Source organism: Centropristis striata, chromosome 22 (genome assembly GCF_030273125.1).
Source record: "Centropristis striata isolate RG_2023a ecotype Rhode Island chromosome 22, C.striata_1.0, whole genome shotgun sequence".
Lineage (NCBI taxonomy): Eukaryota > Metazoa > Chordata > Actinopteri > Perciformes > Serranidae > Centropristis > Centropristis striata.
This window is the reverse complement of record NC_081538.1, coordinates 15,581,263-15,606,957: the sequence shown is the minus strand read 5'-3', so window position 1 is coordinate 15,606,957 and position 25,695 is coordinate 15,581,263. Positions and strand designations below refer to the sequence as shown.

The window sequence follows — 25,695 nt, the reverse complement described above, 5'->3', positions numbered from 1 at the left end:
CGGTTCGAATCCGGCCTGAGGCCCCTTTGCCGCATGTCCTCCCCTCTGTCTCCCCTTTCTATCTGTCACTATCCAATAAAGCAGCAAAAATGCCAAAAAAATAATCTTTAAAAAAAGTAGTGTATCTATAAATGTCTGTAGATTTTGTGAAAAATTGCTAAAACCATGACAGTAAAAGACCATAAAATGATAAATGGGTTAATTCAGTTTCAGTTACAATGAAACATCGTAAATGTATATATCAGCCAAAACAGTATTTTTTCCATTTTCTTTTGAAAAATGCATTACTCCACTGTAAAATACACTGGCACAGTGTACTTATATACTAATATATTTACAAGCCATCACTGTAATTTTTGCATTTATTTTTTGTAAATAAATAAATGCACTTTCTCACTGTTAAATGTACAAAACACCATATCTCTAACAAATTCATTTATGCAGCATTTATAAAGTATTTTCTTGTCAATTATACGGCAAAACAGTGTTTCTTTTGATGGAAAAACTCAATTTTTAACGGTAAAATATGGAATAAAATGACAATCTTAAACGGGAAATCAACAGTGCTAATATCATTTTACCGTAATATTATAAAAAGTTGCACCATATTTATTGCGGTAAAGTTCTGGCAACCACAGCTGCCGTTTTTTTTTTTTTTTTTTTACCATAAACAGTTTCTTTTTCGATTTTACACAAATTTCTATCCAATCATGTGAAACTGTGTTTGAATGTTTCTATATGTATCTATTATCAGTTTAATATCTAGCTATATTTAATTTTTATGACATTTATATGACAATTAAAATGTGTGTTCTTTATATTGTAGCATAGGAAGACCATAATGTATATTTTTCAATCCATCTCTCACTCTGTATGAAAATCATACCAAGCATTATGAAGTCCATATATGCACAAACATCTTTCACCCAATCATATTTTATTTTTCTCTACACCTTTTTTTTTATAAGTCTGGGAAAATAAGATGAAGCAGCGTAAAGTTCCAGTATGTCAATGTGTCTGGTGTCTGCAATTGAATATTTCCATATGTATTTATTATCACTTTGATATACATTTTAATATCTAGATAAATGTAATTTTATGACATTTATATGAGAATTAAAATGTTTGTTCTTTAGTTTTTATTATTATTATTATTATTATTATTATTATTATTATTATTCTTTTTGCTGTTTTTCTTGATATGTATCCATGTTATGAGACTTTGCTGCTCCCCTCTGGCTCGGGCCTCCTGGACTCAATCTCTGGCCCTTTTTATATGAGCGGATATTCAGGGACATTTTGTTGGACCGACATGTTATGTGTGTACATATTCTTTTTACGTTAATTAATAAGTGGTGGCTGTCTGTCTGTTGTTTCTGTTCCGTTTTATCGGTTTGTTTACTTTTATTTTATTTTTTTCTGTTGTTTTTTTTCAAATATTTCTTGTATTGTATGTGTCTGTATATATATGTGCCAAAACTTTGCATAAATAAAATTTACCCAAAAAAAAAGTGTCTGTTCTTTATATTGTAGCATGGGAAGACCATAATGTATATTTTTCAATCCATCTCTCACTGTGTATGAAAATAATGCCAAGCATTGTAAAGTCCATATATGCATAAACATCTTTCACCCAATCATATTATTTTATTTTTCTCTACACCTTATTTTTTTTATAAGTCTGGGAAAATAAGAGGAAGCAGCGTAAAGTTCCAGTATGTCATCGTGTCTGGTGTCTGAGATTCCTAATGGCATCACCGGCCATTATTTCCATATTTGTCTTTATTATCAGTTTAATATACATTTCAATATCTAGATAAATGTCATTTTTTGACAGTTATGACAATTAAAATCTGTTATTTAAATTGTAGCAGGGAAGACCAATATGTATATTTTTCATATATGCAAAATCATTTTATTTTTCTCTACACTTTTTTTTTGTCATTTTTATGACATCTATATGACAAAGTGTTTCTGTTCTTTATATTGTAGTAGGGGAAGACCAACTTGTATATTTTTCAATCCATCTCTCACTGTGTATGAAAATAATATCAAGCATTGTGGATCTTTCACCCAATCGTATTATTTTTATTTTTCTCTACACCATATTTTTTTCATAAGTCTGGGAAAATAAGAGGAAGCAGCGTAAAGTTCCAGTATGTCATCGTGTCTGGTGTCTGAGATTCCTAATGGCATCACCGGCCGCTGATTGGCCGCCCCGCCCGCGAGCTGCAGAGGTGGAAAGGGGCGTGAACGGCTCTCCGGCGCGCTATATGTACGGCTGAGCGCCTCTCCGGGATCAGGGGGAACGCTCCAGCGAGAAGAGAAGCAGCAAGCAGCCGCAGCAGCAGCAGAGACTTGGACATTACACACAGCCGAACAACTCCAGCGGACCCGCTCGGACTCCATACACTTAACCACAGCAGCAGAGAGGAGAAGGAAAAGTTTGGAGCGATGCAGTCAGTGTACCAGCACCTGATCTGCCTGCTGTTTGCCTTCAGCCTGCAGGTTAACCAGCTGACGGAGGGCTGCTCGTGCGCTCTGACGCACCCGCAAGACGCATTCTGCAACTCCGACATAGGTGAGAAACGGCTCATAACGACCCTTTACTGCCTTAAATCAGCGTGTTACCCGGTGTAGAGAGCACAAGTTGAGATGCCTGTCAAGTCAGTACAGTAGAGAGGACTGACTGACTGGATCTACGTCATTTAATAACGCTTGTTTTCAGCCAAATGTCTCTTTTACGCATGTAAAAACCATATAAGTTGTAATTAACATCAATGAAGACACTATTAGTTACTTTCAAACAATGTTTACACAAGAACTACGGTAACACTTTTCAATAACCATCATTTATAAATGATAAACAGAGTTTATTAATGTGTAATCATCATTTATAAACCGTATATAGGCCATTTAGAATGGTAAACACATCATTTATTAATGTTTAACTAACTAAATCATTTATAAACGGCAAATAGATTGTATATTAATGTAAGTTTATAGTTACTTTAACATTAAAAAACAATTAAATTTAAACTAATAGTTTATTAATAGGTTTAGTTGCACTCATAACAGTGTTTACATCATATTAAGTATGTAAATGATTTAGAAATTATTCATATACCTTGAAGAAATTGGTTGAAAACATTTACCGATTAAATATGTATAGCACTTTGTAAATGGATAATAATTGGTGTATAAACCATCTATAAATATTACTTAGTTGGTTATTGTAAAGTTTGACCAGAACTGCTTCTGCTTGCACCATTTTTAGAATACTATTATAATGCATTATCCAATATACAACTACTGAGAGTCAATATTATTTTAATATTTGATTCAAATATAATGTAGGTTGTGGCCAGAGAAGGTCACCAGTTGTTAAATTAAGTCAAGAGTTCCCTCACATTTCCATGCTTTTTATCACAAAAATTACCCAAATTGATGTTATCATATATTTTCAATGCACAGGACCCACAGTTGGCTTAGATGTTTCAAATTGTGCTTGTTTATCTGCACACTGTGGTATTTCTCTGCCAGGCAGCCACTTTGTTGTAGCTCAGACATGCCCGGCCTCTGGTACACAAACAGTGGACGAGGGGGCTGGTTTACATAGCTTGTTTTACTGCCTGCTTATGCTTTCTCTGACTCTCCAGAATAATATGAACTTGGGATTTGGCTTAGCCTGGAGCGCCAGTCCAAGCTGGTCTCTGTTTTTAGATAACACTGGTAAAGACTATGGGATTATCTGATCTGCCCTGCAGGGAGAGAGGGTGTTTTCGGGTGGAGAGTTGCAGGCGGTTTGGGGTCTGAAATGTGTCAGATGGGACAGAAGGGCACTTTCTTTCTCCTACGTGTCACTTAAAGCCACACACATACTTCACATCTGCAGAGGCAGAAGTCTTTTTGAGTGCAGCTGATATTTTTTGCTTTAATGCCATTTGACCTAAAAATGTGCAACCATCATGAGGCTCTCTAAAACCCTGACACATAATCAAACAATAATCTCTCAGTCTAAACTGAGCACACACACGCACACACGCTGCATCCGTGTGTAGCCCATGTGTTCGCCTAGTGTCAACTAACACGCTACAGGGGAAGTCCTAGTTTCTGCAGCAACGCCCCTAAACACACACATACACACACTGAGACGTCACTTTTAATGATGTTGCACTTACTACTGTTCCCCAGTAGAGGTGAGGATGATAGATTGCACATTTCCTATTAAGGTTCTTGCATCACAGTAAATGAAACACCATTTGAAAAATATTAAAACTCAATATCCTTACAGACACCATCTATCCTGAAAAGGAACACTTTCCCACATGGGAAATATCCTTCAGTTGGCGACAGTATTGATGCCACTCTCTTATCTGTGAGTTAACTATGAAGTTCAAGCTAAGCTAGGCTAAAATAATCTAGCTTTTACACTATACACACTGGTTTTAGTGCCAACTACATGTTTATTTCAGAAAAAGATCAGCCTATTTTATAAGTTATTTTTGTTTAAGATATTTTTTTATTTAAATGTGCACTTTATGGAGATTTGATTTTTTTAAAGAGCTACCCCTGTTATACAGTATTTGTTCATTTAAACTGTTTCAATAAAACTGTTTGTGACATGTCATATTTGACTTTGACTGAACATTTGCTCTCACTTTGCGATATAAATATCAGGATATCGTATATCGAAATTCAGCCTAAATATATCGGGATATGACTTGTGGTCCATATCGCCCAGCCCCAACTACAATAACATATAACATGTTAATAAGTAAGCTTTGGACATGATTCTAGGTGGATTTTGTTCCCTTTGGACAGAGCCAATAATATTACATATTTTTGAAACATCATGCCCAATCACACTTCTCTCTTTACTGAATTGGTTTATCAACAAGAAATAAAATCCACATTAAGCCATAATGTGCCTTTTAAAATGCTGTTTCATTAGCAGTGTCCTGTTTACTCTGCAGTACTTTACATCATCAGTGTACTACAAGGCTTTTCTTTTCCAAAGGCTACTTTAATTGCTGCTTTGAAAATGAGGCTTCTTTTTCCCAATTCAGAGGGTAGTCGAAAGTCTTTTTTATATAGGTGCCAGTCACTTTTTAGCTCTGACATGGGCATGAACTCAAGATGATGCTTTGCTGCATCCTCCGAGTCTCTAAGGAGGAGCAGGTTTAGCTTACTAGACTAATGAATACCCCATCTTCATGAAGAGGCCTAGGACAGATCTTTCAACTTAAGGACCCAAAGTGGTCACTTTATGTTTCTTGCTCCGATTCACAAGGCCTGTGGGATCTTCTTCAGCCAAGTGAAAATGCCGCTTCCACAAACTCTTGCGATGCCTTTTACAGTCCTTCAGATCTTCACATGGCTCATGGTGTTGGCACCTGCTGAGACTTGCCAGTTCAGAATGTGGGACTGACTTCAATGGTCCCAGTGATCAGTCGTGAGCCCCACAAATCCCATTTCCAAGGTCCTGGCTTGAGGTGTGCTTTGAATGCTCGCTGCCCCTCTTACAACTGGGTCCTCTGAGGCAAACACTTCTAAAAACACTGGTTGGATACAGAGGTCACCGCCAGGACTTTCATTCATCTGGGTCAAATTACTTCATCCTGGACTTCCTTGATTGGAATTACGAAAGTCCACTCTTCATACAAAATACCGAAAAATCACCCAATAACACAATTTGATCCTCCAATTCTGGGTTATTCTTTAAGTCAGTGGTTCCCAACCTTTTCCTTGAGGGACCCACATTTTTACCATTGTAAACTTTGGCGACCCCCCCATTGTCCATTGCTTCTATGAAGCCGAACTCAATGTGACTTTCATGGTTCCCTCTCTTTTTCTTTTTGAGATATTCAGCATTTTAGTAAGGTTACCGCTAGGTGAGGTTACCGTTAGGTGAGGTTACCTGTGTATACTGCTGGAGGGACGTTACACATGTCCTTATTCTCGTGATATAGCCCTTATTTTTAAACTTTTCTACAGTGATTTTTCTATTTAAATAAATGAATAAATGTTTAATGTAGCCCTTGTTTAGTTGTTTTTGTCCCACTAATGAATTAAATGCTGACTCATCTATATTTAACACATTCGATTTATTACATCCCTTAAAATCAAGAGGGCTTTACGACCCCCCGTGGATCTTTGGCGTCCCCCTTGGGGGTCGGGACCCACCTGTTGGGAATCCCTGCTTTAAGTAACATCTTTTTCTATAACTTTCAACCTGCACTTCTCTACATGTGTCACCAAGCCTGGTTAGAACACAAAAAGTATGGGGTTGAAATGCTAATGCAGCAAGAGGAGAAACCCTGTAATTCTCACCGTCGACATCAAAGGCAACAGGCCTGAGTCTTCCCAATTTAAGAGCCGTAGTTGAGTTCAAAGCTCTTGTTTTCTTGGCCCCGACCCATAATCACCCGCAGGCACTCCACTGGATGAATCACAATTAGGTTAAAGGGTTTGCAATTGGGTTATTGGGGTCTGTCTCTCTTTATTTGACACATTTAAATCAGAATATTTAAGTGTTTTGTGTCTTACATTTTGATGGCGGTATGTTAGAGAGACCTGGAATGCACCTGAGTGGCTTTTCTTGGCTACCATTTGGGTCCTTGCGTGCAAAATGTCATTTTTGTGGTTCAAAGAAGTAGGAAATGCTCCACAATGAGTTTGGCCAGCTTATCTGTGCTCAGGTTAGAGGCATCCTGTCAGTGTTCCCTGCCAACATACCTGGGCACCAGGCAATGACCTAGCTGCTTTCTTGTGCAGAGACCCAGTTGGATTCTATTAGGCAGCTTGGTTAAAGCAGCCCACTCACAAGGGGAAATGAGCAGCGCTTGTTTATCCAAAGCCCTCCAAAAGCAAGATTAGAGGTCCAGCAGTAAACTTTGACCCTGAGATTTAATATCGCCTCGTAAGGACGCCTGTTACCAAGCGCTCAGGGTGACAGAGTAAACCTTTACATGCTTGCACCACGAACCAGGTCAGTTGCGGAGGATTAACGTGATATGTGTTTATGCTCGGTTTGGGATTGAGGATCAGGCCATTGAGAGAAACGGATCCCGCCCTGCTGTGGGTATTTTGTGCAGCATAGAGCAGCTTTGTGCAGCATGGCGGGTTTAGAGTGATGCATATCCTGGGGCTCTGTGACAGCACTCTCTTGGTACCAATACACCCTCCCTCCTTCTGCTAATAAGTAGCATTTAGTTAACCCCCTTTCTCATCTGCAGGTCAACAGGTGGTGGAGGATAACCTGAGCAAAGCCAGGACTCCTGTTATGAGATCCATTATGTAAGCTTGGATCAGATATCCATAATTTCCCCCAAAGTGCTCTAAAATACGATGAGATGTCAAAGGTTCTGGATTCCATACAAGCCTGGGATGTTCGTCCCATGAGCCAGGCATATCAAATGTCCACTCCGTCCCTCCCTTCACTGGTGGCCACATTGCCACTGAGGGGTCCACTGTTTTAAACAGGAGGCCAGCACAGGGGACCATGGACATCAGCCCAGCAAACACTCATGATACTATTGCACCACACACCAATGATTTATTAGCCTTCAGTTGTACTTGCTGCAAAGGGAGCATTGACTTATTTGACCCTTATCGACCTTACAAGAATTGTAAAAGAATTAATCTGTCCCCAGAATGTCAACTTTGACTATAGTGGCCTGTAACTGTCAATACAAGTGAAGTCAGACCTTTGTAGTACACATCAGAGCAGTAAGATGATTCAAGCAGAGATCTAACTACAAACGGAGGTTATTATAGATAACGAAAACTAGCGAAATAACTCAACTAGAACTGAAAAAACATTCTCGTTGACTGAAATAAAAATAAAAACAAGAGTTTTTAAAAAAAAAAAAAAAAACGATAACTGGAACTGCAAAAACCAACTAAAACCAACTAAAATTATAGTGAAAATGTCCTTGGTTTTCGTCTTTGTCAAGTTTTTTCATATGTAAACCTTTTTGGTTGATATGAAATCTATTTCATCTCTTTGGTTTTATGACTTAATAAACTTATTGGGGCTGAGATGGATAATAAAAGGAATTAAAGGCAACATTTATTGTGACCTTATTGAATTTGGCACCCAACAAATACCCCATTACAAAAAAACTAAAACTAGCAGAGAAACTAATAACTAAACTAAAACTAAGCATTTTCCAAAAAATAAAAAATAATTAAAACTAGCAAACCCACTCTAAAAACTAATTAAAACTAACTGAATTTGAAAACAAAAATTGACATCGAAATCAAAACAAACTAATTTGAAAAAATCCAAAACTATTAAAACCTTGCAACAAAAAGGTTTAGGTAATCATCTGACCAACACGTCTAAAAAGAATAGAGGAAAGGCAGCAAGCTAGGAAGTGGCTATGGAAAGTGAGTGAATGACAAAGATAAGAGGACAGAGATATGAAAAGCAGGCATCAAGGTAGCAAGCATAGCTAGATAACAGCAGGCCCGCTGTCGAGGCTTCAGGTGTCGGCTGTGGCTTTCTTTTCCAGTGCATTCCACGACACTCCAGGCCTTTGTTGTGAAGCAATTCATTTTAAATACTTTCCAAGCCTTGCTAAAGACAGCAATTTTAGCCTGGACAACTAGCATTTTGAGGTCAGCTAACATCACATTTGGATTTAAATGACTAGTTCCTTAAAGGTTCCCATGGCTCAATCCAACAGAAGCATTTGTTGAAAACTGCACTGCAAAAAAATGTGTCTAAAAACAAGATAAAAACACTAAATCTGAGGGAAATGATCTTGCTGCATGGACAGATAATTTCACTTGACATGCTTTCTTAAATTAAGATCATTAAATCTAGAAATAAGCATGTTGAGTCGATTTGATGCATCCAGTTTTCATTTATTTTATTAAAGTATTTTTTTCATCTTTATTTTTATTTTTTTAATGAGCATACTTGGCATCCTGCGTTTATTTATGTATTGCTATTATTAGTATACTTTTTAATGTGTCTGCTTCTCTGCTCTTTTGCCTCCCTTTATATTATTATAATACTATGGTTTTTTTATTGTTTTGTATTTCTTTTTCTTTGTGTGGGTTGTCTTTTTTGTGGTTATTTGTTCTAATGTACCCTTTAAAAAAACAAAAATGTGGAAAACAGCTGTGGAATAAGTTATGTCTTATGTCTTGCTGATGCTTATGAATGCTAATTTCCAATAAAAAAACATATTAAATCTAGAAATAAGCATGTTGAACGCTTAAAATAAGACATTAACTCTTAAAACAAGATAAATTAAAGCTGCAAGCAGCAATGAATTATTTGTTTCTTACTAAGATTTTTTTTTAAACTTAGAAGTGTTAGATAATGTATCTTGTTTTAAGAGTTAATTTCTTATTTTAAGTGTTCAACATGCTTATTTCTAGATTTAATAATCTTAATTCAAGAATTAAAAAATTATCTGTCCATGCAGCAAGATAATTTCCCTCAGATTTAGTATTTTATCTTGTTTTTAGACACCTTTTTTGCAGTGTGTCATCAGGTATCAGAGGTAGTGATAAAAACTAATTTCCTACAGCATTTCCATATTGCCAAATAGTAAGTGGACGTTGCAGGCTTTATGCTCCAGCGTTTCAGTGGATTCAGTTTCAGTGTTTATTTTTGAGCGTGGTAGTGTGTCGTCTTGAGAATTCCTCTTCCTCCCACTCGCCTCCTCAAACTTGGACCACTTTCTGCATACTAAAATCACCATCACCCGCCCAGCGCCTCGCTTTCTTCCTCTCCCTCACACACACACGAATGAGTAACCTTATTCTTGTCATGCCCGCAGTTTGCCACATTGTACGTAGGCTGAAATAAATGTTTAACTAAATTACATGGTCACCTTAAGATTTATCATTTGCATACACGCTTGTGTAATCCCCTGCTTTAGGCAAGAGATACAGAGGGAAAAATGGATTCACTTCTTTTCTCCTTTTTTTTTGTCAGACCCTGGTTACCTCTCTTATCACGAAAAGCCTCCCACTCTTGAAAATGTATGTCAGATCCTCTGCAGAAGATGAATATCTGTGCGTCACGGCGCTGGTCTGTAATTCCTCATGTTGAGAGGCTCTAACATTACAGTATAGAGAAGCTGAGAAATATTTCAACCATAATCACTACTAGTTTGTTAACAGTTATCATTACAAATATGGTAAGTCATTTCAATTCGACTTCAAGATACATAATGTCTGAATCTGAAGTTCAGTCAAATACAAGTATCTCACATAGGGCTGGGCGACATGGACCAAAAGTCATATCCTGATATATATATATATATATATATATATATATATATATATATATATATATATATATATATAAACCGTTTATTTAAGTGAACATAAATACTGTATAGCAACAGGATAAGCAACAGGATAAGCTCCATAAAGTGCACATTTAAATAAAAAATATCTTAAATAAAAGCTGTAGCTTTTATTTTTAAACAAAGCTAAATAAAAGCTGTAGCTTTTATTTAAGATTTTATTTATTTAACATGCATATATATTCTGATATCCGTTTTATAGATTAACTGAAATGTCATATGGACCTAAAACGGCCACAATGAGTGTCAATAAAGTACAGGACAGGAGTAGCTTTGTTTAAAATCAAAGCTCCATGAAGTGCACATTTAGATAAAAAAATATCTTTAATAAAAGCCGCAGCTTACCTGGAGCAAGGATCACAGTGCAAATTTGAGGTACAGCAATATATGCGATATGGTCTAAATCCATATCACATATAAAAATATATCGTTGTATAATAATATCACCTGGCTTCCTCCCTATTGTCGTCTTAGCTACTACACATGTGGGTCATAATGAGCTGCTTGTACAAATTACCTAAAGCATGGGTCTCAAACTCGCGGCCCGCGGGCCAATTACGGCCCTCGTGACGATATTTTGTGGCCCCCACACCTTGATATGAAAGTTTAATGTGAGTTTTATATGAATGGCGCTTTACCGTGTTGTGTGTGGAAGGTCCCTTTATTGCACAAGCTGGAGCTTTGTTTCACTTGTTTCTATGACGACGTTAACAAAAAGAAAGGCAGCTGCTACCGGACCGTTTATTATCTGCCGTGTTGTTGTTACAGCAAGAAGTGGAAATGTTATGTAATGTAATTCTGTCTTTTTTTGGAAATTTTGTGTCTTTTTTGGTAATTTTGTGTCTGTTTCTTATAATTTTGTGTCTTTTTTTGGTCATTTTATGTCTGTTTCTAATAATTTTGTATCTTTTTTTAGTAATTGTGTATTTTTTGGGTCATTTTGTGACGTTTTTTGGTCATTTTGTGTCTTTTTTTAGTAATTTTGTGTCTTTTTTTTTTGTTGTAAATTTGTGTGTTTTTGTGGTCCTTTTGTGTCTTTTTTAAGTAATTTAGTTTTTTTCTGTCATTTTGTGTCTTTTTTTGGTCATTTTGATACTGCCTCCAGCGACCCCCCAGGTAATTTGAGTTTGAGACCCCTGACCTATAGGTGATTTCAGGGTATGACGTACTGTACACAAGACAAATGTATGTGTACGGGTAGCTTAAGCACAAGTGGTTTAGAAGGTTGAGTAAATTGCAGAAACTTTACACAGTATGTCCATAGTTTCCAGTTGAACCATGAAGAAGTGAGATTCCATGATGAAACTGGGTTAAATCAACACTCGTAACATAGACTTGTTGACGTGAGCAGGCAGCCCTGCAGTTGTACGTAAATATAACTGCTGAATTGAGAGGAGGTCAAGGGGTCACTGCAGGGGAATGACACGAATCCTCTGTCTCTGGAGCAGCTGAACACATTCCTCTGGGTGATGGCACCATTACTGGCCAATTAGTGGCTGCCGTCAAACAAGAAGGGACCTATCTGGATGTACTTTAGTAAAAATCAGCTGACCCTGTGGTGCTTCAAACATGAACACTTTTCGTTTCACGTTTCTCCTGAGGGTTACTTTTGAGGTCAGGGCAGAGGAGGAAATTAGGTTTTGGGGTGACACTTGAAAATAACGGCAGTAGTGTATGTAGTTGAGGCGAAAGTATCCTGTTATATCTGCACATTCCTCTGTAATTGTGCCCTGCTTCCTCTGTAATTGCTGCGGCAAACGTCTGTCAAACTGCATTTGGGTACATTTAGCAGAGGTCTGCCAGGCAATAGCGCTCTTGGTTTTTATTAAAAGAGTTGACAGATTAATGGTTCAAATGTTCTGCGGCAAGTTATTGTAAAAGGTCAGAAAATGGAGGGCAGGCAGGGGGTCGGTACATTCAAAACGAAAGCTCTGAAGTGACATGCGCTGGCCTTGGTTGTGTGATTTCTTGTGAAGCTGTCAGTCGAAGTCAGTATGCTATGACATTTGTAGACAGGTGAAAAACAATCACCCATATGCTCTGCTGAACAGAGCGTTGCCTCATATAAGGTTTAAAAGAAGTTATAGTGCCTAGGGCTGGGCGATATGGACCAAAAGTCCTGATATCCTGATATTTTTATTGCAGAGTGAGAGCAAATATTCAGTCAAAGTCAAATATGACATGTCACAAGTAGTTTTATTGAAACAGTTTATTTAAGTGAACATAAATACTGTATAACAATGGGAGTACCTTTTTTTTTTTTTTTTTTTTTTTAAATCAAAGCTCATTTGTGCACATTTAAATGAAAAATATCTTAAATAAAAGCTGCAGCTTGCCTGGAGCAAGGATCACAGTGCAAAATTGAACTATATCGATATATGGGATATGGCCTATATTTTATTCATTCATATTTTATTCATATTATTTTTATATTGAAAAATATATATCAATATATCTTTTATATTGATATATCGCCCAACCCTAATAGTGCTGCATGTTTATATCTGGTGGATATTGTAAAGCGCCATTTACCATTGAGGCCATTGTAGAATTGATGTTCTGTTAACTATAGCAGTGCCTTTACTGTCTCAGTTGGGTGATCAGCTAACAAGTGTAGTCATACATTTTTTTATTTGGATTTATACTGACAAATCTTCATTTGTTTTTGCACCAGAGGAACATGAGTTATTGAAGTATCAATCCAAGAACCAATCAGCTATCAGTCTGATGATGATTTAGTCTCTGGAGCCAATATTTGTGGAGTTCTGGTGTAGTCAGATAACAGATATCTGGGCCAAGACTCCCTTGCTGTTGGTCATTGTTTACAGTCAGATTAGCAACTTTATTGACATACAGTCAGATTAGCAACTACATACATTTTCATTTATGATCAGAAACATTCCTCAAATGACCACCAAATTAAAATGAACCAGATATTATCTATCTATCTATCTATCTATCTATCTATCTATCTATCTATCTATCTATCTATCTATCTATCTGTATCCTACTGGATTGCAGGTTTTCTTTGATTTGTTCGTAGTGGCTCAAAATAAAGTTTTTGACGTTGTTTAAATAAACGATCGGTTCAAGCTGGGGTCTTCATGTCCAAAATAAATCTGTGGTTACCACTTTTGGGTGGCCGTGCTGTAACTGCTTCCTATTTGACTTTCATTTTTATGCCCCTTTCCATTTGCCTGGAAGTGGGACAGCTAGACAAACACAGACCTAGCAGGACATGCCACATGCCACATTTCTTTCTCCTTAAAAAGAATGAAAGGCTTCTCATTTTTTGCCTTTCTGGGGAATGTGAGCCCCTGAAGAATGTGTTAAGGAAATTCCACCGGGACAAGATAACAAACGTGGCCAGTGTTAGTTGTGTCTGCGGCCGGTTGGCTGTGGGTAGCAGGTGAACTTCACAGAGGATTGACTGCTTATGCAGGGCCCGCAGTTCTGCTTAGACTCTATTCACCGGCTCAAATTATCACTCATTTTTACACTCCCAGCTCCCTGGCCTTCCACAATAAACCACCTAGCCAACGTTTACATGAGGGTCCTGCACACAGATAAGATCTTCTCCAAGCCCTGATCCCAATATAGAAGGAAACAGAGTAGACACACTGCACCCTTTACCTGCTGGTGTTTTCAACCAGCAAAAAGCTGATTGGAGTTATTCTTTTGCCATTTCTGGTCTGAATAATACAACTTCAATATCAAAATCCACATTGAAAACGTTTCCTGTGACTGCTACAAGTTCCACCTTTACATATGAGCAGCTATCAGAAAAATCTTGAACAACAGCAGGGAGAATGAAGCCTTGGTACATGGATGAGGCCTCTTTTCCTCTAATTTCTGTATCAAAGTCCCTTTAGTGTTTTTTCCCCATTGGCCTTCCTTGGCAAACAGCAGCAATGCAGAAAATCGGATAAACGGATTAACTGTGGTGCCAACCGGTCCTGAAATGGTATTTATAATGGGTCTGCTAATGCCTCCTACTGGCCGTGGCACATGGTTATTTCATAGATTGGATAGGAAAGCTCATAGTTATATGTTGGAGGAATGTGACGGTTTGTTCACATAATTTCAAAGTCATTGACCTGTCCGTCTCCCCTCTTCACAGTGATCCGAGCTAAAGTTGTGGGCAAGAAGCTTCTGAGAGATGGACCTTTTGGAACAATGCGCTACACAGTCAAGCAAATGAAGGTGAGAGCATCAAAACTCCCCCCAAACACATTTGGGGAGGTTTGTTTCCTAAATCAAATCCCGTTTAAAAAATGTACAATTGATTTAAATCCTGTTCTCTATTGATTACCTGTTGACAGTCGTGTAAATACCGTGTCTGTTCAGCACCAATACATTTTGTCTGTAGATGATTTGTGTGAAGAATCAACGCCTCATGTGGATTCTCTACTTCAGACCCCTTATTTTACATAGTTTAAACGAAATTATGACAATGATGTAACCTATTTATTAGAATGAGGCACGTCAAAAATTAACCAAGAAGCCTTTTGGTGCAGAAAAACAAAAAAGTAAGTTTCACAATTGTACGGTTATTCTGAAGGCGTGTCAGGTTTACGGTGATCAAAATCTCATTCAGCTTTATTATAGTAGGAAATTTTGACCAACAGAGTTAGTCCCTTTCTTTCCAAAAAATATGGGATTGATACCAGTTTCATGTCTGTGAGCTAAACATAAATCCAGAGCCAGTACAGTTATGTTAGAATGTTAGCGTTAGATTGGAAGAAGAGGAAATAGCTAGCATGGCTTTGTTCAAAGTAAAATAAAAAACCCAACACCACCACCTTTAAAGCTCATGAATTGATGTTATACAAACCAGATAAAACTGACTTTATGGATACATTTTGGCGAGCTGTTTCCCTACACTTTCAGTCCGTTTGATTAGCTTTCGCTAAGCTAACAATAACCAACATCCGTCAAGCTTAATAGTTTCAAATGTTAAACGTTTCAATGAAAATGTGTATTTTTTGGGACAGAGCCTGGCTAGTCGTTTCCCCCTGCTTTAAGCCTTTAGCTAAGTGAAGCTAAGCTAACCGCCTACTGGCTCTCACATATATTTTTAAATGTGATTTGGAATTAGACCATATCCCACATATCGAAATTGTTCAAATTTGCACTGTGATCCTTGCTCCAGGCAAGCTGCAGCTTTTATTTAAGATTTTTTTTTATTTAAATGTACAAATTATGGAGCTTTGGTTTTTTAAAAAAGGTACTCCTGTTGTTATACAGTATTTATGTTCACTTAATTAAACGGTTTCAATTATATATATATATATATATATATATATATATATCGTTTATCGATATTCAGCCAAAATATATCTGGATATGGACTTTTGGTCCATATTGCCCAGCCCTACATTTAACACACGGCAAGAAAGTGAGTAAGTGTATTTCCTAAAATGTTGAACTATTCACTTAGCTGTGATGTAGGGGAGTAAATGAACCTACTTGTCTATATAACAGAATGCTTAAATTGCTAGAATTGGCTTAGGATGCAGTTTCCTTAGCTGACTTTAGTTTGTTTTGTTTTGTATTGTCTCTTATTGAAAAGATTACTTTTTTTTTAATAATATGGGAACAATTCCAGAAGGGTCAGATACAGTTGGAGATCTCATGCCTGATGACGCAACATGATAACTTGGCTGCTGTGATTATTACCCATGATTCTGATTGCAACCACAAGGTCATTGCACTGAAAGTAGGGCTGGGCGATACAGACCAAAAGTCATATCCAGATATATTTAGGCTGAATATCGATATACGATATGACATGTCACAAGTAGTTTAATTGAAACAGTTTATTTAAGTGAACATAAATACTGTATAACAAGAGTACCTTTTTTTTTTTAAGATCAAAGCTCCATGAAGTGCACATTTAAATAAAAAAAAATCTTAAATAAAAATAGCCTATGAAATAAAATAGGCCAATTTTTTTCTGAAATAAATACATTTATATGAAAAAAGAATAACGAACATTACAAAATAACTAAATATGACAAATCCTAGTAAGGGCAGCATTTGTATATAAAGAACATTTTTTTTAACTATATTGATATATGCGATATGGTCTAATTCCATATCACATTTGAAAATATATTGATATATTTTTTATATCGATATATTGCCCAGCCCTAACTGAAAGTGTAATTAACATGAAACACAGTAAGAAAAATTTTCTTCCATTTAATGCTATTCTTCTATTTAAAAGCACAGGCACATAAATGCCATACACTGAATGTGTCAGAATCTCTTTAGTTCCAGCACTGTCTCTCCGCCCCCTCAACCACTGTGCGATAGCTGCAAAGCAGTTCGGGATACTTATCCTGAAAGCCCGCTCTTCACTTCCTCTATATTCTTACATAACGCTGCATATTTCTGACAGATGCTGACAACGGCCCGCTGCTCAGACAGGAGCCAGGCCGGAGGATTAGCGGGCTTACAGGCATTACAGCTCAACCAAACTCTTCGCTCCGAGTGTAAACATTTCAACAGAGTCATGCACTGCGTCAGTTCAATCCCAGTTTGTACAAAAGCATTAAGTGGCCTCTTGTTAGTGAAGCACACCAATCGTCACTGTAAGCATTATCCTGAGGAATTAAGTGTGACCTTTGCACCTCTTGGGTTATTTATTTGTATTACAGGCTGCTGGTTTATGCTGCAAACAGTGGTTTTCCTTGTGGGCTAGCCTATAATAGAATGCAATTCCCTCCAAATTTCAACAAATCCTATGAGACAAATGCCTTTGGCTTTCCCAAACCTCCACAGTTTGAGACTTAAGTAACAGTTTGTTCTGCTTTTCTGGGAGCTTCGCGTCTAAACAGGGATTTCCTGTTGTTCCCAGACAAATAAATTACACTGAAGAAACAACAGTTCTCAGGGCAAACACTGACTGTTGGCTCTGCATACCCGGGATGAATAGAAGGAGCTGAGGGCCACGGTTCAGCAATGCCCTTGCCAAAACAGCATCAAAGTTGAAGCACATTACACAACGTAATCATGTTATCTATGATTTAGTTAAGGGCAGAGCCTAATACTCCTTCTCCTGAGAGGCATTCCTTAAGGAATGTCATCTGATAAAGCCGGCATACTGTTTTCATTCCTGATTATTTATGTAAGAGTCAAGGGTGTAGTGCCAGGGTGAAGGGTACAACATCCTACTTTAATTCACGTTTGAACTTTTGTTTCTTGTGTCTTACAGATGTACAAAGGATTTGACAAAGTCCAGCACGTGCAGCACATTTACACGGACGCCTCAGAGAGTTTGTGTGGCGTGAAGTTTGACATCAACAAGTACCAGTACCTGATCACAGGTAAGCTCACTGGCTGACATTGGTTTTTCCAACAGTGGGGAGGGGGTAAAGCATAAACATATTTATACAGGGTTCGTACACTTTAGCAGTGGTCAAATTCAAGCATTTTTCAAGGACTTTCTTGGTAAATTTTTGGCTTTTCCAGTAACTTACACCTGTTGTTAATTACATGTTTTAGATGAGTACCTACATGCTAAAAGGGGGAGATTTCACTGAACCATACCAACAGCGATGGTGTTACACTTTTAGGAGGAACGGTTTTCATTTCAGATAGGCTACTCATTATTTTTTTACATTGAACATTATCTATAGTCAGATTGCAAGAGAAATACAGTAAGAATTTCAAGCATTTACAAGCACTTTATCGAAAATCCAAGCACTTTAAACCTTGAAAATTCAAGCATTTTCAAGGATTTCAAGCACCCGTACGAACCCTGTTTATAACACATGGATATAGTCTCTGTGATGTCATCCATAGGTTTCTGAAGAGCCAAGGTGTATTATATAAAAATTCACCTCTGTATAGTTGTTGAACAGGAAAATTAGGTTTCGAGACCCAAATAGTTTCTTCTACCAGGCTTGTAAACTTGTTTATTTCTAATATAAAGTCTTGTATTTTAACATGGGGGTCTACTGGGGTTGACTTACATCCTCAAGTATCCAACCGAAGGACTGCAGTTTTTGCAACATGATGCCTTGGAGAGATTTGCTCTAATTGAAATGGAACATTTAACACCAATTTTTTTTTTTTACGTAACAAACCCCTCAAATCGAAATAAGATTTAATAATTAATGAGATGCTGAAAATTTCAGTAAGTTCAGTGTTGCCTTCTCAGAAGCCTTTTGGAGCCTTTACGAGTTATTTTGGCCGAGGTACTCCCTCACTCCTCTCTGCCCCAAGGACTTCTTCATTTGTCCTGTGACACAAACTTTCCCACTATTTATACCCTACCACTTGCCACTGTGCAAGCAGGCAAAGCCAGAGCCCTCTTTAAAAAAAAATGTTGCACTTATTTCTCTCAACTTCTCAGGCCCAGAAACAGCAGAAAGCAGTTTTCTCTCTCTCACAACTTGTAATTAACAGCTAGCAGGAAGCGACTGGCCTTTTCCAGCAGAAGCTTTTTATGAGTTGCTATTTCCAACGGAGGTGCAGTTTACTTTGGACCCTGCGGTGCTTGGCGTATATAACTGTCGCTAAGTCCCGACCTGTAAATACTGTAACTGCACCCTACAGTGCAAGTGAACGGGCCGGCGTTGCCAGGCAGCGGCGGCTATGTTTACCCAGTCAGGGTGCGAGTGACATCACTGACGTCTTTCGCTGCTCTCAAGGCATCTATAATAAGTGCCTGCATATGATCAAGACTGCATTACGGGCAATTTAAAGGCACCAGGCTTGGCTTTCCTTTGATCGAGCCTTGAGTGCCCCGGCTCTGATTAGTATTTGAGGAGCATGTCACACTCTCAACACCATGTAATAAGCCTGCGAGTGACTCCAGTAATCCCAGTGCGGGGATGGGGGCCGAGCGGGAGGTTCAGGGGGGTCGAAGAAGCACATATTTGTGAGCTGTCAAATTCCCGCGTGGTGACAACACGGTAAAAGAAGACATGTGGTGACAAATCATGATGTTCCGTGTTTGCAGGCCGCCGCGGTGCACCTGTCTCAGGAGTCGGTAAGCCGCAAACGGTCCGTCGCTAAAAATAGACGTCTGCTGACCTTTTGATATTCAGAAATAGGGGTGTTGGTTTAATATGGGCTTACTGTGTGAGATTGTCTTTCCATAGATAAACAAGTTGGAGTGCTTGAGCGGTATGTTTACGTTATACTATGTTACATGTGCGGATCATGAAATTAGACCAATAACAAAATGAGATACCAGTAGGGCTAGGCGATATATCAATATAAAAAAATAAATCGATATATTTTTAGATGTGATATGGAACTAGACCATATCGCATATATCAATATAGTTCTTTTTTTTCCCCTTTCTTTATATATAAATGCTGCCCTTATTAGGGTTTGTCATATTTAGTTATTTTGTAATGTTCGTTATTCTTTTCTCATATTATATATTTATTTCAGAAAAAGATTGGCCTATTTTATTTCATAGGCTATTTTTATTTAAGATATTTTTTTAAATGTGCACTTTATGGAGCTTTGATTTTTAAAAAAAGGTCCTCCTGTTATACAGTATTTATGTTCACTTAAATAAACAGTTTCAATAAAACTACTTGTGACATGTCATATTTGACTTTGACTGAACATTTGCTCTTACTTTGCTATAAAAATATCAGGATATATATCGTATATCGAAATTCAGCCTAAATATATCAGGATATGACTTTTGGTCTATATCGCCCAGCCCTAGATACCAACAATATCATGCCAACTTTGATTAAGTGCCTGCCAATGACTAAGAATAGCAAAGTTTTTAGCATTCTTAAAGGAATAGTTTGGATTTTTTGAAGTGGGGTTGTATGGGGCATTTATCCATACTCGGTGTAATACCTACAATAGAAAATCACTGCTTTACTTTGCTGTCAGACATTTATGCTTACATCAAAGCACCTTTCTGAGGAGTCGGTCAGCCGGAAATGGTCCCACGTTAAAAATATGGATGTGACAACTTTCATAAAAACAGTAATTTTACTTAGCTAGAATTTCTTGTCCACCACTGCCTCAATATTGTGTTATTGTGCGACTTGTTGTGCGAACACCAAATTAAAACTAAAATGAAACTGAAATCGATTTTTTTCCCTAGGTGAAAAGTGTTGACAATGTCTGAAATAGCTCAACTATTGAATGGATTGGCTTGAAATAGCCATGTCTGCAAAAGATACAAGTCCTATACATGCTACGTGATAAACTGGAGTCACGTGTTGATACTTGAATTAAAAAAATAACAGTCTCTTAAACAGCAGAAAGCTGTCAAATCTTCAAGTATCAGCTTATAAATTCAACTTGTGACTCAACCTCTCAACCAATCCCCTCCATTTTTTCCTCTTCAGGTCGAGTTTATGATGGCAAGGTCTACACGGGGTTGTGCAACTTCAACGATCGGTGGGAGCGTCTCTCATTGGCCCAGAAGAAAGGCATCAACCATCGCTACCAGCTAGGCTGCAACTGCAGGGTGAGTGGAAACCAGCAACCTCTGCCCCGCAAGGACAAGAAAGATGAGAGAAGAGGAGGCAGGAGGAGGAACAAGAGGAGGAGGAGCTAGAGCATACCACTGCCTCCATTTACTCCTAAAACTAAACACAAAACTGCTGCAACGGTTTCAGTGCTTATTAATGATTACACAAGGAAGGAAATACTTTAAGTACGTTAGTATGCAAGGGGTCAAACCTATTCAGGCTCATTAATGCTACTGTTCAACTCCCACTGAAAAACCATTAACTAACTGTAAAATGACCTTCATGGTTACATGGCTGCAGTATTATTGTTATTGAGGCTGAATTATGAGTCTTCTTTCCACTGTTATACATCACGGATATTCAGAAATAGAGAGAAAACAAGTTTCACCACGATCACTGGGAGCTATTAAATAGCAGCTCTGGAATCAGCTCAAGTCTTCATTCCCAGTTTTTATGCGACTCAAACATGTAGCCTGCTGCTGTGCAGCTGCTGACCCGCCTCGTAAAACGTCCTACTGTACAGCAGTGTCCTGGACATCTGCTAACACCATCGGCCCCTATCAGTATAAGTGGATTAGCAGAGAGACGTATTTGTTCCCAGTGAGGGCCAGCGCCTGTAAACTGTGTTCAGTGCGTACATGGCAGCAGCCCAGAGGCATCCGGAGAAGGCCATCGATCAAGTGGGACTTCAGTCTGAGAGTCAGTAAGCACAGGCAGGCGTAAACATCATCACACTTATTAAACGCACTCCGCCGGCCTCCGCATTCCTCCACAAATTATGATTTAGTGCACTGGAAAGTAGGAAGCGTGTTGTAGAAAATTATTCTCCACACATCATTAAAACCACTCAAACCAGGAAGTTAAGTCGAACATCTCTGAACCATGGAGGACACACTCTCCAGGCTTGAATAACAAAAACAGCCAAAATTGGAAGTAAGCCCTCTAACTTGCTAATTGAATTTGCCGCCTCATTCAGATCCAGATAAGCGCAGTTACATGCAGCTGATGACTCCGTTTTGCTGTCACTAACAGCGTTTCCGTTCATCACGTCTCTGAGTCGTTATGTGAACCTTCCTGTCAATTCACCCTGTATATTCGCCCGTGAAGATGCTTCTTTGTGCGAGCACCTGGAGGTGTGACGCACCAAGGAGGCTCGGAAAAAATGAATTGAATCATTGCGATACTACAAAAACATCACTGCTTGAGAGGGATGGCTGACATTCATTGACATTCCACAGCACAAAGCTTACGAATGCCAGGGTATGCTTACTGATTTTGCACTTAGTTATTTAAAAAGCTTCCTTTTTACACCTCATCTATTAATCTGCTGCTGTAAATGACTGAAAGCAATAACTGAAAGCAGTAGAGCAATGATGACATTTGATGTTCTTCCACCAAGCGCATGTTCACACTTTATATTTCAACCAAATCATATACTCACCTCCTTTCTTACAAGCTTATTTCTCCTGAACAATTGTGAGATTTTTTTCATATGTTAATGACTCCTTAAGCTAATTCTACTTTAACCTTTGCACAAACTTCTAGACTGTACACTCACTGTTGATAAAGCTGCATGCTACTCCCAATTACAGTTTCCAACATGTAAATAAGCTCAATATGTCATAAAGCAACATTAAAAAAATGTTCTCTATTTTGGAAATATATTTATTTGCTTTTCTTGACAAGATGTAGGTGATTAAATTGATACAGCTCTCACTTCTGTCTGCTAAATTTAGAGGCCAGAGCCAGGAGACAGTTAGCTTATGTTTGCGTGGGTAAACAGCTAGCTTGGCTCTATCAAACTTTTAAAAAGACACCTACCAACTCACTAATTTAAAAATTTAAAAATTCACATTAAGCACCTCTTAATCACTAATGAACAAGTTGATTATTTTTGAAGTAACTGCTAATTCCTTTTCATGACTGAAACTTTATGCTAGCTAAGCTAATCGAATGCTGGCTTTAGCGTCACATTTAGTTTACAGATTTTTTTTTGCATTAGGTCATTGGAGATACATCTCCTACCAAGAAAAAAGGAAGGGTGGGGTTGACTTTCAAAATATATTAGTTTTTATTAGAGTAGATATTACTGTTTGAGCAAAATACAAAAACACCAAATCACAGTGAGTCTACACTAGTTGTTGCTAGTATTCATAATTTCCTGCTTCATGGCTACATCTTTAGTTTCGCTTCTGTCTCTGTAGATTAAGCCCTGCCACTACCTGCCCTGCTTCGTCACCTCAAAGAACGAGTGCCTATGGACGGACATGCTGTCCCACTTCGGCTATCCTGGCTACCAGTCCCGGCACTACGCCTGCATCCAGCAGAAGGAAGGCTACTGCAGCTGGTACCGGGGCATGACCGCACGCGACAAAACCACCATCAACGCCACCGACCCCTGAACCCCGAAGCACCCTGCCCCAAAATCCACTGCCGCCTCCCTGACTCCGTCCTATCCCTAATCACTTCTAGAGTATTACAGGACTCTTTAAGCTCACTGGCTTGGGTGACAGCTTCTTTAAAGGGGCAAAGAAAAGAGAAAAGAACAAATCCATTACAGTGCCTATTTCGTAGCACTTCTGATAGAAAACAATACCTTTTTTGTTGTGCAGATCACCCTGTTAAACTATCACGTTCCCCAACCCACAAATCAAACAGTCCTTGCATCAAACCGTCTGTTCAGAGTTCAAAAGGTTACAAAGACAGACAATTATAAGACCAGGAACAAGTCTAAGACCTTGATCAACTTCTATTGGATCTTCAGAGTTGAATACTCCAAGACAGCCTGTACACAATTAAAAGTATCAATAAAGACCACACCATTGGTGTTCATTAGCGACCTGCTGTTAGCCTACTGCTAACCTAGTGTGACTTTCTGCATTTGGGAAATGTATCTTTTAAAAAGCAAGGACTCTCAAATTAAAGGTAATAAAGTATCATGAATTGCAGTCAATGACAAAAAGTAAAGCCAATGATCGTTATGTAAATTTGAGTTGCATTGTTGCTACTGAACTGCATCTGCTAGCATTAGACTCTTGCAGTTCTACATACCAACAATACAGATCGAGTGCCAATGTGAGGTATGATTTCTGATTTTACCTCTTATTTTGGCCTCAATACATATATATATATCTTTTTTTTTTGGGGGGGGGGGTGGTATTGTTTTACAGTGAAGTATATATTGATTATGTTCACAGTTTTTACTGTAACATGTGTCTTTATGGATGGTCGTATCTCTGCTCACCTGAGTGTTTGCAATGTAACTCATTTTGCAGTTACATCACAAACAACGCCCTTTCTGTTGAGCACTGACCAATATCAGAGACACGCTAAAAATGTCTGTTACAGTGCCAACGCAGGGAAGAGTGATATTTTATTTTTTGCTGTATATAACATAAGCTACAGAAATGAACTCGGCTGAAACCTCTGTAATACATTTATTTATATGTTTAATGGATTACACAGTAACTATGTGGTATTATCTGCAAAAAAAAAAGAATATACTATATAATAACAGGTCAAAACTACATTGTGACAACCATCACAGCCTGTGCAACCGTCCAGAAGAAAGGATCTCCAGTTGTATGGTACTTAGGTTTGTTAGCTTGATCATAGTTCCCCTGACTGGTACTCTTTACCAATCCATGAAAGTCAAGTATAAGCAGAGGTTTCAGAGATTCAGATATTTTGTAAGTGTATATTCAATCTTTTGTATTTAACTATCAAATGGACATTATATATATATATATATATATATATATATATATATATATATATATATATAAGAAATGAAAGTAATAATATTGTCACTAAATTCATTCTTCCTCACCTTTCATTCTTCCTTTTTTCTCCCAGTGCTGTACCTTCAGTCCATTCCATTAACAGACACAGGTTTGCTTAATCGCAACACAAAAATAATATAAAAATGCTAATGCACTGTGGCTTTGACCAAGTTGGATCTTTTCAAGACTCGTTCAACATTTTTGGAAATATTTGCTTTTTTGCTTTGAGCTTTGATTTAGATGAGCCAGTTAGCTTAGCTCTTAATGCTAAGCTAAGCTAACCATCTCGTGGCTGTAGGTTCAAATTTACGCACACACATAAGTCAGTAGGAAAGCAAAACAAGCGTATTTCCCAAAATGTCAAACACATTCATTCATCTCCATTCCAAAATGACAAAAATGTGGTGTTTTCCCTCGATATTCTTCATGCGAAAACAGCATTTAAGCCACCTCCGGACACTAAAAGTCTGATTTTATCAGAGGAGGAAGACTACCAGTTTGTACCTAATACTCAAAAAATATTGGCCTGATAACTTTATCTGAATTCCAATAAAATGATTTGATTTCAGTGATGTTAATGCACCCTGTTTAATTTTACACCACACATTTTCAGCTTTAAACAAATCAATCTTAATTCTTCTCTTGCTTGTTCTCTTGCGCAAAATGTTGCTTTTTTAAAGTGAACTTCTGTCTTCAGCCTGTTGGCCTCCTCTTGATAATGAATCTTTGGCAACGTGATTAGGTTTAATTTTGTTTTTAAGACGTTACAAGTAAATAATTACTTACCTTCGAGGGAAAATACTTTGTGTAAAGCAAACAAATTTACGCCAGTAGAGATTTTTCTTTTTGTACAAAACATGTCCTCTCCGTCTTTCTATGTGTTGACGAGGCTCTTTCTCCAGCTGTGGCGTTTCTGTGTCACTATTTCTGTGGTTCATGTTTGTGTAAATATACTGTCTGCTTAACACAGAAACACTTGGTCAAGTGTGATCCTTTAAAAAAAGAAATCCAATCAAGGAAGCTGTGTACAGTCTGTGTGTAAACACTGATTCCTGAAGTATGTGTGTGTGTGTGGGGGGGGGGGGGTTCCTTGTAGGGGTTATAGAAATGTTTGAC

At 37.9% G+C, this 25,695-nt stretch overlaps 2 protein-coding genes across 2 annotated transcripts in view; one reads left to right on the top strand and one right to left on the bottom strand.

The window, feature by feature from the left end:
* LOC131960997 (synapsin-3-like) overlaps positions 1–25,695 on the bottom strand; it is a 176,693-nt gene that overhangs the window by 61,687 nt on the left and 89,311 nt on the right. The window lies entirely within an intron of this gene.
* Positions 32–25,259, top strand: LOC131960998 (metalloproteinase inhibitor 3-like). Its single transcript, XM_059326272.1, has 5 exons — positions 32–2,581; positions 14,455–14,537; positions 17,554–17,665; positions 20,672–20,793; positions 23,002–25,259. Exons 1-5 carry the CDS (start codon positions 2,455–2,457, stop codon positions 23,197–23,199), a joined length of 642 nt encoding a protein of 213 aa, XP_059182255.1. The 5' UTR covers positions 32–2,454; the 3' UTR covers positions 23,200–25,259.